Consider the following 18,271-nt stretch of genomic DNA (forward strand, 5'->3'; position numbering starts at 1 on the left):
TTAAATTGCTGTATATAATCTTTATTAATAATTCTCTTAGTAAATTTTATTGAAATTCAGTATTTTTTAAGCAGACGTACAAATATGTTAATGGCAGTAATGCTTTAAGAAGTATGATAAAGAGACGTGATTATGTACTTTACCATTACTGTTTTTATTACGTAAGTTATTGTTCCACAAGTTAAAAATGTCTTTGTTTAAATTGATTTATGACATTGAATCACGAAACTAATTTTTAAATCTGAAGACAGAACAATGATAAACATCAATTGAATAGAACATTAACGCGGAATACAATTTATGTACTATTAATTTAATAGAAATTTATTCGGTGTTCTTTTAGTCAAAATTAATATTTAAGTTTTGAAATTTTACTAAAAGAGAAACCTTTAAATTGTTATTTAGTTCTGCAAGTAGATTTACAATGTAATTAAATTTTTGTAAAGAGAATCTTTTTAGATTACCTCTACACATTTTTATTTTCCATATTATTTTTTTTAGAACGGAATTCTTAAAATAAATCTAAGATATTTTAATAAATTATACTCATAAAATTCTTTTCAAAGAGAAATACAATGTGTTTAATCAATTGAAAGTAAAGTTTCAATCTGTATGAAGAAAAGATACTACTTTCGTTTTTCGGTACGTGCAGCAGTTGAACTTAAATCAAATTAATTAATGAAAACCGGTTAATTGACAATCACGTAATATAAATGTTATCCAAGAATTCGTTTTTAAAGATGCTCAAGTCAAATTAAATAACAAAAATTTATTAAATATTATACAGTATTATATTATATTTAATTATTACATTGAATTTGGAGGTATTTTTATGCATGAAATACAGCTTAAAAGGTTAAAAAAAACACTATTTTGAAGGTCAGGAACTCATTAATCCATTTTATATTGTTTCTTATGGGAAAACTTGGCCCGGTTTTCGAACAACTTTTATGTTCGAATTATGTTCGAAAACCGAAGTTTGACTTACAGTATGTAAGAACTCGGGAAAGTATTTCTAGCTTATTATTCACGCCCAATAAAACCTTAGCGTACGAGCATAAGATTAACATTGAGCAATTGTCTTAGATACAAGATTGATTAAAGTTTACAACAATATGAAATAACATAATATGTCAAGTCGATATCGAATATAAAATTATTTTCTTGTAATTATAATAACGAGGTAATAAAATTATTCTAAACAATATCCTAAAAATTATATAATCAATTTGAAATTGGCAATTTCACGATTGAAAATCATTCAATAATTTTGCTAATGTGTTAGTTTCAAAAACAATATTACTGTCTCTATTAAGTAAATAAAATAAACACAGATAGTTTTCCATGTTAATTTTTAATTCGTACATTTTAAAATACTGAATGTAGTTAATAAAATGTTATGGAATTTTTATTTGGTTTTTTCATATTTTGAGTGTCTTAGTGCCACTGAAAAAAAAATTGCATTTTCTTTTTGGGAAAATCTGAAAGATAAATGAAAGATTCGTTTTTATAATTTTCCATTTAACTTTTTGATTTTTATTCCTGGATTTGAATCTTGGTATTTTGGACCTATGGCACTTTTTCATTTTTTTAATTCTTTCCCCCCAATGTGCACTAACAGGGCTTTTTCTCAGATCCATCATGAGTTCCGCCAGGCCCACAATGGAGCGGCCGGATGGTGAGAGACGAGACCCGACTTATCCGAAATAAACCGCCCATAAAAATTTTCTGGGGTTTTTCAACCGCTCGCATCGATCTATATGCTAACTCTTTAACCGAGTGGTTTTCAATCGTTTTCTAATAGTGGTATTCCCAACTTGGTAATTTTTTTTTTCTGTCATACTTCTTTATCAACGAAGTGTTGTTTCGCTTTTCATACTTTCAGTAATACACGTAAGAAGTGTTATGGTACTGCTCAGCAGTATTTCGCAACATTTAAAATGTCGTCGGGCATCCTAGCTGAAAACCACTGTCTTAACCCTCTTTTTTTTTTTTTTTTTAAACTCTTTCCGCCCTGTGGGCACTAAGAGGGCCTCTTTTAGTAGGCCCATTATGGGTTCGGCCAGGCCCACAATGGGGCGACCGGGTGGTGAGGGACGGGGCCCGACATATCCGAACGGACCACCCCCGAAAAATTCCTGGGGATTATTCGACCCGTTCGGATTCGATCCCGGGTCCCCCAGAGCGGTAGGCTGCCACCTTTACCGCTCGGCCATCCGGCCGTTGTCTTAACCCTCAGCTAGAGTACCTGGATAGCAGAGTAGCGACACACGAGTCATCGCCGCCTTGTTCTGTCGACTGTCATCACGTGGTTTATGGGTTTACATTAAAAAATAACATTTGTTTTTTACTTTAATAAAGCATTTTTACGAATAAAATGCTTTATTAAAGTAAAAAAAAAAAAAATCGTCATTTCTTAATGTAAACCCATAGAGGGCCTCTTTTAGTAGGTCCATTATGGGTTCGGCCAGGCCTACAATGGGGCGACGGGATGTTGAGGGACGGGGCCCGACATATCCGAACGGACCACTCCCCAAAAAATTCCTGGGAATTATTCGACCCCGGGTCCCCAAGAGCGGTAGGCTGCCATCTTGAGTATTATTTTATTGTTGTTGAACTCGTGAATGTCCTACAAGGATTTTCTTTACTAACGCATTAATCTTTGATTAAATATTATTTCAATAAAATACGAAGATTAACGTAAAAGATTTTAATATAAATTCGCATAGTTTCAAACTTTTCGGACTATATCTAGTAGAAGTTTCGTTGCTGGTTTAATCGTATTTGAATACTGTATTTTAAAAATCTTCAGAATTTCCTACATAACATAATAAATTAATATTATTATATATAATATAATTTTTATTATAATAATAATATTTTTAAGGATAATATTAATATTCTTAATATTATTACTAGTTCAATACAAGATTTAAAATGAGATGGCGCTGTTGTCAGTAAACATGTCTGAATTGACACACGTGAAAAGTTGGTTTTAACGTTGCTTATTTATTTCATTTCTTTGTAAATAAACATGAGATACGGTTTGGTATTTCATTCCACTACCTTAAGGTATCTGTACAAGAATATTTTAAATAGAAAATTTTTACAGTTTCAAACCAAGCCGATAAAACTTTTATCTAATGTAGAATCATTTCGTGACATATACGATATTCCTCTTGATTATGAACCTTTAAGTAGGCATTTTCAGTTAATTAAAGAAGAATATGAGAGTATTCTCAAGGAACAGTCGAACGAACACAGTAAACGCCTGGACGAGTTAAAATCAATTCTGCATCTCATTCAAGAAATTGAAAGTACCAAAAATGACTTAGTGGAGTTGGAATCTCTTAAAAGTATTCAGATTTTTTTTATATAAGATTCTTATTTCTATTATATAATTAACAAAATAGATTATTTCATTAATTTTATACAGGATCACCTACTGTTACATCATGTTAATTAAATGTAGTAAATATCTCTTACATTGATCATTTCTGGATACAATGCTTCCCATTTGTTTCACTAATTGCTACATTTGGGCTATATTAAAGGATCTGATTAAGGCTCATCATTCATCATGGATAGTTTTTTGTTTTAACTCTTTCCATCCTTTGGGCATTAAGAGGGTCTTTTTAGCATGCCCTCTATGGGTTTGGCCAGGCCTACAATGGAGTGGCCCAATATATCTGGATGAACTACCCCCAAAAATTTCTGGGATTTTTTATCCTGTCTAGATTCAATTCAATGTCTCCAGAGTGATAGGCTGGCACCTTAAGCACTTGTCTGTCCGGCCTCATCGTGGATAATCGTGTTGGTATCTTTCATATTCTACCATATAGCTAGTGTTGCCACCTTTACAAAATCGCCGACCCGGACGGCAGGTCAGGTTTGTTCGAACAGAAGTTCCTGATGCATGCGCAATGTCATTTTACAATGCAAAGAATAATGTGCATGCTGGTTCTAAATCAGTTACAGTTAGGGACTAGGGACTTGCGTAGGAGTAATGTGTGTAACCTAAATTAAGAAAGAGCAGATAATTTAGCTCCATAGATGTGTACGGACGTACAGCAAAAAAAAAAAAAACAGGTTGAGAGGCAGGTTGCGCGTCACATGTCAGCGTAAACAGAGTAACATGGCGGAATGGCAGATGCGTTTCAGTGAGTGTGAGGTCTTTTGCTGCTCAAATGGTGTAAATTTATATTATAAAAATATTTGCAAGAATTTTGCTTCATCATAATTTCGCAATTTCTACGAAATTCCTGGACAAAATTAATGGTTCACCCAGACAATGAGTCAATTCCCGGACTGTCTGGGTGAAAACTGGATGGGTGGTAACACTACATATAGCACATAATGTATTGAGTGTTGAACTTCAAACAATAACAATAAAAACATTTAAACTTTTAGTGAAATAAATTAAAACTACACATTTTTAGCAGAAATCAGAGTAATCCTTTTGAGATTATATAGTATATGAAAAGAATATTGTTAAATTAATTCACATAATTATTAATGCCACAATTTTATTTATATATAATGCAGTTTTCATTTAAAGTTATTTCTTTATTTCTGTAGAATCAGTTGAACCTTCAGATAAAACTTTAAGAAGTGCAATTGATGTTGAATCCAGAAATTTTATGACAAGATTGAATTCTTTGAAATGTCAGGTAAATTTAAGTATGTTTTAATTAATGTATTTCATTTGATCTAAGAATTTTATAATAATGCTAAAGTTATGTTATATTCAAAATAATATGCAACTAAAAACAATATACTAATATCCTGTTTCCCCGAAAATGAGACAGTGTCTTATATTAATTTTTGCTTCCAAAGATGCGCTAGGTCTTATTTTCAGAGGATGTCTTATTTTCTGTATGGTATGGCAGCTTCCGGCCACCAGCGGGAGCTCACCACAGCACAGCAGGGTCAGCATACAGTATGGCGACAAGGCAATCAAGAGGCGACAGGCCTCTTGATGCCTTGCCTGCACATTTACAAGTGATGGCTGTGGAAGGGAACATCAGGGTTGGTGGTAGGCGACGGTCTTCGTGTCCTGCATGCAGCTGCTCTTCAACGGACAGTGAAAGTAGGGGATAATGGCGGCAGGCTAAAAAGAATCACAGCTGCATGCTCTGGTGTTCTGTTCGGCGGGCATGTTTCCAAACGAAAACTTTGCTAGGTCTTACTTTCCGGGGAGGCCTTATATTTAGCAATTCAGCAAAATCTCTACTAGATCTTATTTCTGGGGAAACGTGATAGTTATAGTAACTTAATAAACAATATTTAGCATTAAAACTTTGCATTTAGTTTTACTTTGCTGCCAATTTCAGCCAGAAAAAAGAAAAAAATTATTGTATTTTAATATTTGAAGTAGTACTTACCTTTCTTAATCTATGCAATGAAGATTTTGCAATTGCAGATTTTTCAAATGTTTTCATAATCTATTAATTATAATACCAGAATGTATATAGTGAACATGTATTTCTAAAGACTCATTTCAAAGAATGATCTCTGTAAATCAATCTAAGTTTATATTCAATATAAGAAAAAATATATATATTATGCATGCATGTATTAAATAAGTTATTAATATTGGTAATGAACAATTAAGTCCCAAAATATATAAACGGCATGAGTAACTAAAACAAAAATTAGATAGAAAAAATATATTTAGCTCAAATGGACAGATTCATAGTACTTTAAATATTGCAGCTATGTATTTGGGCTTTAATCTTGGAGGAAGCTGAGTTAAACAGAAAAAACTTCTTAAAGCAAATTCACTAATTCATAAATAGTATAGAAATAGAAGACATGACACAATGTAAATAAAAAAAGGAATATTAAATAGGAAAAGATTTTTGAAAAATTCTTTAGTGTGTCTTTCCTTTTTTTTGGAGGGTGCCAGGGTCTCTTGGTTCTCCTCTGGATGTGCCTGTTGGTTATTAGGTTAGATTTATCTAATCTTGAAAGGAAATTATGTACATCAGGATTAAAAGCGATTTAATTCTGTTGCAATCAGAAAAAACAAAAAAATTGAAAAATATACTTAACTGAAGTTTCTGTTCAAGTCTTGTTGTTTTCTTTCTAAGGACATATGATTATGCATTAGTTTGAATAATGTTTATTATATTATTAATTTTTTGTCATCAAGTATTATCCAAATAAATGATTTTTAAAATATTTTAAATTTTAACTATATGCTTCTGTATTCACACCTAACATTAAAACAAGATTGCAGCTATTCTGTGTTGTCTCCTTGAGTGCAATTATTGCATCACTTTTCATCTTGAAACTCTGTTGACTTGAATCTGTAACTTATCAGTTCTTTCATTTTGGTGAAGACATGAAAGTCTGTAGGAGCAAGGATCAGTAAGGAAGCTGTGGAAGTACATGTATCTGGTATTTTACTAAATGTTTACTATGAGATCACTGTTTTAATGGTAGACTCAGCATTTCAATGCTGGAGATTATGCTATTTTTGTCTTACTGTGACGTGGATGACCAAAAATGTAAGACAAAGAGTCTTACATTGACATTGAGATTAGGAATAAACTTGTAAAGCATCAGACATTTCATATGAAAAAAAAAAGAGTGATATAATGAGTACACTCAAGGAAGTAATGCAGAATAGGCTGCAAAATTATATTAATAAGGGGTACATACTTTGGCAGAAGTTTATAGCTGTAGTGCTTATCTCAATGGTGGTTGTTTGTAAATAGTACTATTAATATATTTTAATAGTTTACACTAATTTAATTTAAGTTACATACCAGTGTTAAATACTATTGATATAATGAAAGTTTTATTTTAAAAGTTCGGTTTATTTTGGCTCTACAAGCAGGTTGTGTAGAAAGATGATCTTTTCTAAGAGAAAAAATTACAAAATATGTGATTTTAGTTTTATTCTATTGCACAAAATTATAGAATAACAACTCATTGAATAATTATAGTAGTACATAAACATAATTCTTAATGAGGTGTGATAAAATATTATTATTTTATATTATACTAGCGGGTAGGCCCAGCGTTGCTTGGTCAAAACTAACGACAGCAAAGATTAAGATTTTTACGTTATAGTCAACCTTACCCGTTTTCACAGAATGCAAGAATTAGGTCCCCGTTTCCAGTCTAATTAGAGAATATTTAGATGGGTCTAAAAATATGTTTGATTTCCCGCAAAAAGGAAAAGAACTGCATCTGCGTCTTGCACGTCGCTTTCTCTTAACACTTCCATTGTTGATGGAAGTGTTAAGCCTTAATCCTGCCCCTCTCCCCACGGGGAGGAATTTCGAAAAATCCCTTCTTAGTGTGCGTTCTCGTGACGTACCCTAACTGTGTACCAAATTTCAACTTTCAACTCCTAACCGTTTGGGCTCTGCGCTGATTATTATTATTATTATTATTATCAACTCGTCTCGATTATATATATAGATTTGACAAGTGATTTTGTGTGTTTTACATAATTCTAGTTAATTTCTGAATAATTATAACAAATTAATAAAATAGAATGAAAATAGAAATTTTTAAAATCTATTATATTAATCTTGTTTTTGCTTTAAGTGATTTCAAATCCAAAGATGCTTTTTTTGTAAAGTGTTTGAATATGTATTTTTTAGTAGGCAGTAATTTTAAAGTACAGTAGAGTATCGATTATCCGACTCAATTGAGGATGAGGTTGGTTGGATAACAATTTTTTTAAAAAAATAATAATCATCATTAAATTATTTTTATTTTGCACAAAATAAATACAGAAATAAAGAAAAATTAGAAAATTAAGCCTGGTTTAAATACTGGTCTCCCTTTCATGGTCAAGCCAGTGTTTCCAGCTAAAACACGCAAAAATTTAACAAAAATAATATTAAAGTAGCCAAGATTTATCCAAATATTGTAGCGCCACATCACTAGAGAACATTTGAATTTGCTGACTAGAACGCGGTCGGTTAACCGATGTGACGGTTGAGCGGGGGTCGGATAATCGATGCTCTACTGTAAACAAAAATTATTGTGATAAAAACATAATATTTTATTATATTAAATGTTAAAAATATGTTTTATATGAAAATGATTCTTAAAATATTTGAATGAAATAAGAATATGCAATTTTTATTGAATATTTTATTATAAAATTTTCTATTCAATGTAACTTAGAGTCGAAAATAAACTGAACTTTAATATAACAATAGTACAAGTACTTACAGAAGACATCTTAAAATTAGCACTTCTTACAACTACACATTTCTGCTAGCATTCACACCATTTGTCAAAATAGTACTGGGAGCCATTTTTTGATGTCTTTAAGGACTCTGGTTGCTGTGGCTTTGACTTGGGAAAGCACATTCCTGGTTCCACATCTATCAGATCAGGAATGTGTTTTCCCAACTTCTTTACTCCCTTGATTTTGTCCATACAGATTTTTTTTTTTTTTTTTTGTTTTGTAAAATGGAAGATAACTTGAATGGATAAGATTCTAATAAGAAGCAGAGTGGAAGCTTCAGCAATAAAACTCATTAAAAAAATGGCATACAAAACCACTTTCACAAGTAGTATAGATACTGGCAAAAGTGTTTTAAGTGTGGAAGGAGCTTACTTTGAAAGGAGTATGATGTAAGAATTTCTAGCTGTTATATAATAAAAGTTGTGTCAAAAGTTTATTCTTGACTCAACTATGTTATTTTAAGTAATATGTGTATAATTTCCAATCATTATTCGCACAAAAACACTACATGAATTTTAACACAAAATATACACTTAATGTAACAGTTATAGTTGTATTTTATGGTTTTATCTATTTTTAGTTGTAGACAATAGCGAGGTTGAGGCCGAAGTTTTAAATGTGAAAACGTGTACGTCGGACGTTCGGCGCCGCTTTCCTGTAAGCCTAGAAGTTTGTCAATGGTGTTTGGAAAGTCAGTGGAATCAAGCTCAACATACCAAATGCCATTGTCAAACTTCTAGGCTTACAGGAATGCGGTGCCGAACGTTCGACGTACACGTTTTCGCATTTAAAAACTTCGGCCTCAACCTCGCTATTTAAATATTTACTCTATCCTGTTTTTACACAGATTTTAATTTAGCATGGTCTGGTAGAAAATTCACTTCCATTTCTGTAGTTTGTTTTGTGCTAACACATTTCAATATATATCTTTTTAAAAATCTTCATTTGATTTAATTCTAAGAAAAAATTTATACTTCCTTTTCTAGAAAACTGTTGTAAATTTAAAAAAAAACTCTTAAAATTTGCATTTAAGACCTCCACACACTCAAGTAAACTTTAAGATTTGGCTGCTTTTTACAACTTATTGAATATATGTAGCAACATATCTACCTTGAGACATACCAGAACTTATCTACCTTTTAAAAATTATAGGAATATTTATCTACCAAATTTAAATAAAAGTTTTATTTTTATTTTTAGAGAAGTTTACATTTACAATATTTAAAGTTAATATTACAGTAAATTTATGTGAGTATTTTCACTTTTATTTATATCAAATGTTTTTGCCAACAAAATTCAAAATTATCAAATGTATTTAAAAAATTTGAAATAATTTAAATAAATTACATTCATCAACAAAAAAGCTACATACTAAGAAGGTGGCATTAGAATCAAATGAAACTTTATTAGTATGAATGTAATGATGGTAATAAGTAATTACAGTATCATAGCAAAGGGATAATTTCCCGTGGAACAGTGGTACAGTTTAAAGCAAATATTAGTACCTCGTAGAACCTACTCTTGTCTAGACATATGTAATCTAGACACAGTCAAGCATGGAGATTGTATGCCACCTTGCAACAACTGCTCAAAGGGTGACAAATCTGGTCAGATCAAGAAAGTATGAAAATATGATGACATTCTTGGGAAACTAGTTTAACTAGTTTAGCTTTATGCAGCCTAAACACTAACTTGGAAAATGGCTGTTTGCAGCCTACCATGAAAATCAACACACAAAAATGCGGGATTTGCTGAATGTATCAGTATGTTGTCATAATTCTTCATAACACTAAGGGTGTTCACGAGATTGTTCTCATTGTTGAGGTCTTAGAGCTGTGTGCTGCTTTAACAATAAACATAGATCTTTCATTCACCATTGGTCATGTATTCCCAAACAGAACCACAGTTGGTCACTAAAGACGACATACTGCCAGTCTAAGTTCTTATTACACAGTTTTATATATCACCAAAAATATACAAAAAGTCAGCATATTTAAGAAATCTGAACATCGGATTTTCTTTCTGAATTACAATGAAAAATTTCAACATAACCATGACAACAAAATAAAATTATTTCAATAACCATTTACATTTGAATGTCAAATTGAAGCCAAAAGAAACTTTGAAAGTGTTTGTTTATTAACGTTCTGATATTTTAGTGTTTGTTTATGAAGTAAAGTAATTTTTATTGGATTGATACAAAAGTTTCTGAAATTTTCTAGTGTTTTATATGATTATTTTTTTCTTTTTGAAATAAATGTTGTTTACTCAGAAAAATAATTGCCATTACATTCAAGCACCTTCTTCCATCATTTGTGCAGGTCGCAAATTTCTGCTGAATAAAACTGTGGCCGTTTTGACTGAAAGAACTCTAAAAGTGTGATTTTCATATCATTGCTGATAATGATATGAAAATACTGCTTTCCATCCAAGAAGTGTTACATGGAGTGGAAGAGATGGAAGTCAGATGGTGCAATGTCTGGGCTATACAAGAGTGATGGAGAACCTCCCAGCCAAGATTAAGCAGTTTCTGCCTGGTCAACCTTTACATGTATGATCTTACATTGTCATGAAGAAAGGCACAATGTTCATCTGTTAACATTTAGTATGGATAGCATCAACCAAATGTTACAGCTGAGTACAGTACATTTTGGAAGTTAAAGTGGTATTCCATGGAAGCATCTCTGAATGGACTGGTACCATTGGGAGATGCTTCCATGAACCCACCAAATACATAGCATAACATTGCACTGATGCAATGTTAGTTTTGGCACACGATATCTTTTCACTTACAATTGTGCGACATCCTTTATTTACATATCACACAAGAAACTTTCATATACAATTTTTCTTCAGAGGTAATACATTAAATGTTAAAAATGCTATATTTCTACACATGGTGAGAATATAAGACATTTTCTATTTAGTAAAATCATTTTCATCACATTCTTTAAGTTAATTTTATTCTATTCAATCAGTATAACTGGTTAATTAAATGTCATACATATCAAATATTTTGTTGAAGTAAAATAATACTTAAGAATAATAATTAAGAATGAGTTAATTTATTTGTAATTAATTAAATGAATTACCCGTCTTTTGATTTTAATTAATTTATAAGTTGATTAGTTATTTATAATTCAGTATGTAATTTTACATTCATCATATGAAAGACACACGCAGTTAATTAAGTTAAGAGATACTTTATTATTAATAAGCTCATTACTAAAATTTATTTACATTTTCAGATTTTTGATTCACTTGTTCCTTCCGAATATATCGATAAAAAAGATATAACATTGGAAATAACTGCCGGAGTTGGCGGAAAAGAGTCAACTTTGTTCGCAAAAGACTTGTTTGATATGTATTGCAACTTTTCAAAATGGAAAGGATGGAGTTATCAAATATTACAATACGATAAGAGTGATTTAGGTAAGAATGTTAAATATTTTGTTAAGTATTAAATTTACATTTTAATTCCTTAAACGTTTTTTTAGATGGTTTAAGATCGGGAGTTATTAGCGTGATTGGTAACGATCCCGGAAGATTCTTTAAATTTGAAGGTGGCGTCCATAGAGTTCAGAGAGTGCCAAAAACAGAAAGACATGGCAGAATTCACACTAGTGTTTGTACTGTTGCAATACTTCCTCATCCATCTGATGTAAGTTTTTTAATTGAAAAATTAAATTTTTATTATATTTAATAATAATCAACCAACAGATGTATTGATAGTTTAAAATCTCCTTATTTTATTCTAATTCAAAATTTGTATTTTTTATAGTTTATTCCATTTAAAAGACTTGTAAGCATTGCAATTCAGAATCAAAAATATTTTACCCGAAATATTTTCTATTTAAATTTATCACACATCAAAGCACATTCAATTATTACTGTAATGTATTATTATACATTATAGATATATATAAGCTCATCAACCATAAACTGTATATATATTCTTACATATGTATCATAATATATATAATTTGTGCTTATTTGTAAGATTAATACAAAAAATAGAAATGATTGGCATATAAATATTTTAATTAGAATATAATCTAACAAGAAAATTTATAAAATACACAGAAGAAACTAAGATAATATTTTTCAATACAAGACATTTATTAATCTATACAGTAGACTAGCGGCATCTAATTCGGGGATGCTGCCGCAGGAGTGTATGGCACACTACTCTAATAGAAAAACAAGCACAATCAAAACATTATACAACATTGAAATGATTCTGTTAGGGTTATGTGCTGCAAGCCCTTCTGTGACAGTATCCTCATATTAGATGTCACAAGCTGCTTCAATTGTAAACTCTTTTTATTGTAATCAACTTGAGCATCTTTTAAACTGATAACATTAAAGTATTGGTGTCAGATTTATGAACATCTCAAGATATGATATAGTATCTGTCCAAAATTATGTTTCTGATAACTTACTAGAAACTAATGATATTTTATATTTCATATTCACAAAACACATCATAGCATTTACAACTAAACAGAAGAAATTAATAACATGAGTATGTCTTATACATTATTAAAATGAAAGTTTTTACTAGTAGAGCCAACCAGAAAGCATGTCTTAGTGATGTATTTCTAGAATTTAAATGCTTCATAGATGCTTAGGAAGAAGAAAAGTGATAGAAAGTAAACTCACTAAAAATAAAACTGTAAATGACAGTTTTTTGGTTTAAAAAAAAAACTATAACATTATAATGGACGATATCTTTTCATACATCATTCTACAAACAGTTTTAATTCCACCCTGAGGAATTCTATAAAAGTTTTTGGCATTCAATGACATCTTAGAAGTTTCAAATCAGAAGTAATTTAAAAGATCAGTCTGAAATAATAATAATTTGATTATCGAACAATAAAGCCCAATACTCAGTTACCATTATTCCCAATAAAATAAATTAAAGTACGCTACAAAATTTATTGTAACCAGAATTTGATCATCGTCATCGTCCTGTTTACACAAAAAAACAGGTATTTTTAAAGCTCTTTTCTTTGCTATCAGCCTTAACATGTGGGTGATAATATATACAATCAGTATCAGTTATTTTATTAGTCTTAACCAATGCTTTAAACATTCACAGTTAATCATTTTAATTGTAATTTACTCACAATAAACAGGTCAGATTCACAAACACCTTATATCATAAGTTACTACAAAAACATTGTAAGTTGCTAGATACAAAAAGTCTTGTATTCACAAAGCACAGTGTAAAAGTTTATATATATATATATATATATATATAACTGAAAGCTATTGTGTGAAATTTCTTATATTTTATCCATCAAAATTTCTCAAAATATCTTTAATAAGTTCTTAATTTACAAATTTGATTTTATTACAATAAAATTAAATTAGAATAAAAGTAATATAATTTCATGAAGAGAAAACGATAGAAATAGGAAATTCTCTCTATTTTCTAGGTAGAAATCAAGCTAGATCCAAAAGATCTGTTAATAGAAACTAAAAGAGCCAGCGGGGCAGGAGGACAGCACGTTAACACTACAGAAAGTTGTGTACGTGTAACGCATCTTCCTTCAGGTATGTTTATCATTAAATAGTGTTTAATATTTTTAAAAAAAATTAAAATAAACAACTGAAGTGCCTTTGACCGGTGTGCTTCTTCTCTCAGTAAATCGCAAACGTTTTCGAACCTCGTCGGGTCAAAGCACACCGGTCAAAGGCACTTCAGTTGTTTATTTTAATTTTTAATTTCGCTCCGGCGTTTATTCTTTATACTTTAAAAAAAAACTTAGTCTAAACATTATTTTCCAAGGCGTAATGGTCGAAAGACAAACAGAGAGAGAACAGCACATAAACAAAAAACTTGCACTGGAAGCTATACGCTCTATTTTATATCAGAAACAACTTCAAGAAGAAGAATCCAAGCAGCATTCCAATAGGAAACTTCAGGTAGAAGGCTGAAACATATCTATAAATTAATTCTTTAAAAGATTTAGTTTATAAGTAATATAAAATCAATTTATATCATTTAGATAGGTACGGGAGCCAGATCGGAAAAAGTTCGAACGTATAACTACATCCAGGATCGTATAACAGATCATCGAATTGGCGAAAACATTTACGGGATGGAAGAATTTCTGAAAGGGCAACAGAAGTTTGAAAAATTGGTAATGATGCTGTTAGATTTTTCCAAGTTAGAGAGGTTATTAGAAATCCTCCATCATTAAATGTTCTTATCATCACAAAAAATCAATGCATTGTAAAAAATAGTAATAAAAATACAATTTTAGTTGAGAATTAATATAAAAATTCTCGAGTTTTCTTTCACTTAACGGCTTTAATTTTTTTTATTTTTTATTACAGAAATATTTAATGTAATGATAAAATTCTGTTGTTAAATGGAATCCAGATTCAATCTTGTTCGGATTTTTTTTAAATTAAATTTAGCGACGGAGTTTTAATCGACGGTGCATAATGTGGTGAACTGTTGTGGGAAGCTGCATCTCTAGCGAAACTTCCCTACGGCGCTTTAGGGGGTTTCTTTCCAGTGTGGCTCGAACCGTCTCCTCCGATACCTTTCGGCCGCCACCGTGTTGCTTTAACACACTGCCGGTAGCTAAAAATGTCGTATCACTTCTTAATGCTCTTAGCAGTCGGGGCATCTCGCTTAAACACTTGTCGGAATTGTCTTTGCTCCCTAATTATAGATTTTAACTCGGCGTACCACACCGCCACCTGCTGACGAAGCCGTGACCACGTTTTGTTTGCTTGCCCGCCCTCTGGCGAGCTAGTTGGGCTCACCCCTGTTGAATGATCACGTTGCCAAGTTCGGGAAGGGTGCGCCCCCTAGATTTGAATAAAAAAACATCCCTAGAATTCCTCAAAAATGTTTAAAATCCCCTAAAAAGATTAAAAATATTAAATTCGGTGATATCTTAATAACGCAATATTTATTTTAGTAAAGGATTAGACATGTTAAAAAAACTTTTTCCCGTAGGATGTACTGTACCATTTTCTTTTTTTTTTCGATTTTAATCGCTATCTTTATAAAAATTTGTAACTGGTTTCGGTTACAGTTACTTGCAAGAGTTTGGCCCAGTTATTTTCTCGTATTTTTCAAGAAAACGTTTTTTTTTTAAATAATAAATTAGACAAGAATGTCGATGGCCAGCGCGTAACTTCACTCTTTTCCGCTTCGTGAATTTAAATATAACACAAACAACAACCTATTACAATGCTTTAAAGGGTGAAAAATTAAGTTTTATGTCTAATTTTCTAGTGGAAATTCGCGTACAAGTTTACAAACATCGAGTGAACAATACCAAGTAATTGATACGTCAGAGATTCTAAATGACCTCCAAAAACTCGGTTTAACCAGTCACGCAACTCGACTCCTTCCCCAATTTTTCTCCAATGGTATCGTCCGTCGCATCCGGCTGGATCATAACTTTTTTCTAACTCGTGTATGACGGTTCGACACATCATAATCGAGTTGCCGCTTAACTGTATGACGAAGCGACCATTAACTTAAAACGTAAGATTCGTTAAACTTCTATCGCCTTCTCGGCCGTCTTTTACAGGTTCTAAGTTGATTTAAAACGTTCTTTATGTGTTTATTTTAAACAGTTTTCTTTTTGTGCTTGCAACGAGTCATGCCTCCGCAGAACACCGTATTATTAACTGGAGGAGCTGGTTTTATTGGCAGCCATACTCTTGTCGAGTTGTTGAATGTCGGTTATGATGTCATCGTGATTGATAACTTTGTCAATGCTGTGCACGGTATGTATCGGTATGGCTTTTATGTAGAATTTCTATACGGAAAAATGGCACACTTTGCCGATTGTGTAAGGTTTTTTTACGTGGAAAAACGGCACACTTTCCTGATGTTTTGCAGGTAGAGATGGACGTGCGACTAGTATCAAGAGAGCCGAAGAAATTACGGAAAAAATGGTTACTTTCTATAAATGTGACTTACTGGATAAACCTTCTCTATCGGAAATTTTTGATAAGGTTGGAGGTTTTTATTTCAAATTATTTTTCTTAATTAACTATATACTGTTATTTAGTACAAGACGTAGCCCACTTCGCGCTAGAAACTACGTATGTAGGTGTATATATTATAATACATCATGACAGTAGTAATGCATGATGTATAAAGTTTATAATATAGTACAGGCACTGCTCATTTAACGAATAGGTCGTTAAGCGAATTAGTCTATAAATGGAGGAGCTTAGTTGTTTTTATTTATTCTTGATAAGCCCATAGGTAATGCGCTACTGATAACAGCATTCACTTTCGAGAACATACGATAAATTCGCGAGTTAAATTATGCTAATTTATGTTAATCATCTGTTGTGATACAATTTTTGCAGAATGTATCACAAACAAATGATAATGTTTTATATATAAATGTCATTTTACAGCACCAGATCGATTACGTAATTCACTTTGCTGCAATGAAAGCTGTGGGTGAATCTATGCAGAAACCTTTATTCTACTATAAGTGCAATGTCGTTAGCACTATCAATTTACTAGAGGTAATTTAACGGAGGTTTTCGGATTTCTTTTTTATATTGATAACGATCGTAAGAATACAAATAATGCAGGTTATGAAAGAACATGGCGTCTACAGCATGGTCTTCAGCAGTTCCTGCGTGGTTTATGGTAATCCACAATATTTACCCATAGACGAGTCTCATCCGACAGGAAACGTTACAAACGTTTATGGGAGAACAAAATATGCTATCGAACAGATGTTGGAAGACATTTGCAGAGCCGAGAAGGTAGGTTTTACCGTTAGTTAATGGTAATCCTTTGTAACCATGAATATTTGCTTACGGTTTTTTTACAGCAATGGAGTATAATATCTCTAAGATACTTTAATCCCGTGGGAAGTCATCCGTCGGGCATGATCGGAGAAGATCCTACTCGGGCATTCACCAATTTAATGCCTTATATCGGAGAGGTTGCAACAGGAAAGAAACCAGAATTAGTTATCTTTGGTGGCGATTATAACACAGTAGATGGCACAAGTAAGAATTAAAAAAAAAATTAGTGAATGAAATTTGAAATTTAGAGACTTCTTGACCGCTTTTCATTTCATAAAGGTGTTCGTGATTTTATTCACGTTATGGATCTTGCAACCGGGCACGTTGCAGCTTTGAAAAAGCTTGGAGAAAATCCACGTTATAAAGTAAGTATTGTATATTATAACAAGAAATTCTTACGTTAGAAACGGGAAAATGGTAATGTGGAATTTTAACTTATTTTCTAGGTGTATAATCTTGGTACGGGTACCGGTTATACCGTGTTACAATTAATTCAAGCATTTGAAAGAGTTAGTGGTAAAAAAGTGAGTACAGCTTGCTGAACTTTTTAAAAAATCTTTGCTGCTGCCGTATTTAAAAAAATGAATATTTAGATCAACTATCGAATAGCCGAACGACGATTAGGTGACATCCCTGCAATTTGGGGAGATTGCAGATTGGCTGAAGAAGAACTGGGTTGGAAAGCAGCACATGATCTTGATAAAATGTGTAAGTTGTAAAGAAGAGAATATATTATAAATGTATCATCCATTTATCATCATTGCGTTATTCATTTTCAGGTGAAGATTTTTGGCGTTGGCAAACTTTAAATCCAAATGGTTATAGAACAGAAGAAGAGATAAATGATGCAATGTAGGTATTAAACAGAAATGAGACATCTTGAAATTATGGAAACGGGTGATAGTCCTTTTTATTACAGAATGAGATTTTAAATATTTGTATTTTTTGATTATTTTATTCAATGATTGTAAATAATGGCATGATTTGGTTACTTAACTGTATTTATATTCCAATATATTTTTAATATAAAAAAATTCCAACAATTTAAATGTCATTGAAAAATAAATAAATAAATATTTCAATTATATTACGTACCAGATTGCTTTTAATATTTGGATTTGAGTATCCTCAAAAATCATTTCAGTAGATTCTATATAATAAAAGATAATGAAATAAATTGAAGATTCACAGATAAATTCAACTTAATAATAACTAATGAAAAGCATTAATGGTCAGTAA

The 18,271-nt window shown here is 31.5% G+C and overlaps 2 protein-coding genes across 4 annotated transcripts; both read left to right on the plus strand.

Annotated features, from left to right (window-relative positions):
* Nucleotides 1–2,946: 2,946 nt before the first annotated feature.
* mRF1 (mitochondrial translation release factor 1) lies at nt 2,947–14,512 on the plus strand. Of its 3 annotated transcripts, XM_067268481.1 has the most exons (8): nt 2,947–3,072; nt 3,202–3,356; nt 4,579–4,670; nt 11,467–11,650; nt 11,716–11,879; nt 13,663–13,780; nt 14,016–14,152; nt 14,236–14,512. In XM_067268481.1, exons 1-8 carry the CDS (start codon nt 3,035–3,037, stop codon nt 14,428–14,430), a joined length of 1,083 nt encoding a protein of 360 aa, XP_067124582.1. In that variant the 5' UTR covers nt 2,947–3,034; the 3' UTR covers nt 14,431–14,512. The 3 variants fall into 3 exon arrangements, with proteins under 3 accessions (XP_067124582.1, XP_067124581.1, XP_067124583.1); XM_067268480.1 differs by having other exon boundaries at nt 2,953–3,356; XM_067268482.1 differs by having other exon boundaries at nt 2,953–3,356; nt 14,240–14,512.
* Nucleotides 14,513–15,517: 1,005 nt separating this feature from the next.
* LOC136973738 (UDP-glucose 4-epimerase-like) lies at nt 15,518–18,119 on the plus strand. Its single transcript, XM_067268484.1, has 10 exons — nt 15,518–15,737; nt 15,830–15,982; nt 16,098–16,213; nt 16,628–16,741; nt 16,811–16,987; nt 17,056–17,236; nt 17,312–17,397; nt 17,479–17,556; nt 17,626–17,740; nt 17,812–18,119. Exons 2-10 carry the CDS (start codon nt 15,856–15,858, stop codon nt 17,886–17,888), a joined length of 1,071 nt encoding a protein of 356 aa, XP_067124585.1. The 5' UTR covers nt 15,518–15,737; nt 15,830–15,855; the 3' UTR covers nt 17,889–18,119.
* The last annotated feature ends 152 nt before the right edge of the window (nt 18,120–18,271 follow it).

Source organism: Centruroides vittatus, unplaced genomic scaffold (assembly GCF_030686945.1).
Source record: "Centruroides vittatus isolate TY-2023 unplaced genomic scaffold, ASM3068694v2 contig_329, whole genome shotgun sequence".
NCBI classification, from domain to species: Eukaryota; Metazoa; Arthropoda; class Arachnida; order Scorpiones; family Buthidae; genus Centruroides; species Centruroides vittatus.

Coding starts and splice junctions, on each gene's coding strand:
- mRF1 (XM_067268480.1), top strand. CDS start 3,035: ATGAGATACGGTTTGGTATTTCATTCCACTACCTTAAGGTATCTGTAC. Junction 11,651..11,715: donor ATACGATAAGAGTGATTTAG/GTAAGAATGTTA, acceptor ACGTTTTTTTAG/ATGGTTTAAGATCGGGAGTT. Junction 14,153..14,235: donor ATTCCAATAGGAAACTTCAG/GTAGAAGGCTGA, acceptor TATATCATTTAG/ATAGGTACGGGAGCCAGATC.
- LOC136973738 (XM_067268484.1), top strand. CDS start 15,856: ATGCCTCCGCAGAACACCGTATTATTAACTGGAGGAGCTGGTTTTATT. Junction 17,237..17,311: donor TAACACAGTAGATGGCACAA/GTAAGAATTAAA, acceptor CATTTCATAAAG/GTGTTCGTGATTTTATTCAC. Junction 17,398..17,478: donor GAGAAAATCCACGTTATAAA/GTAAGTATTGTA, acceptor CTTATTTTCTAG/GTGTATAATCTTGGTACGGG.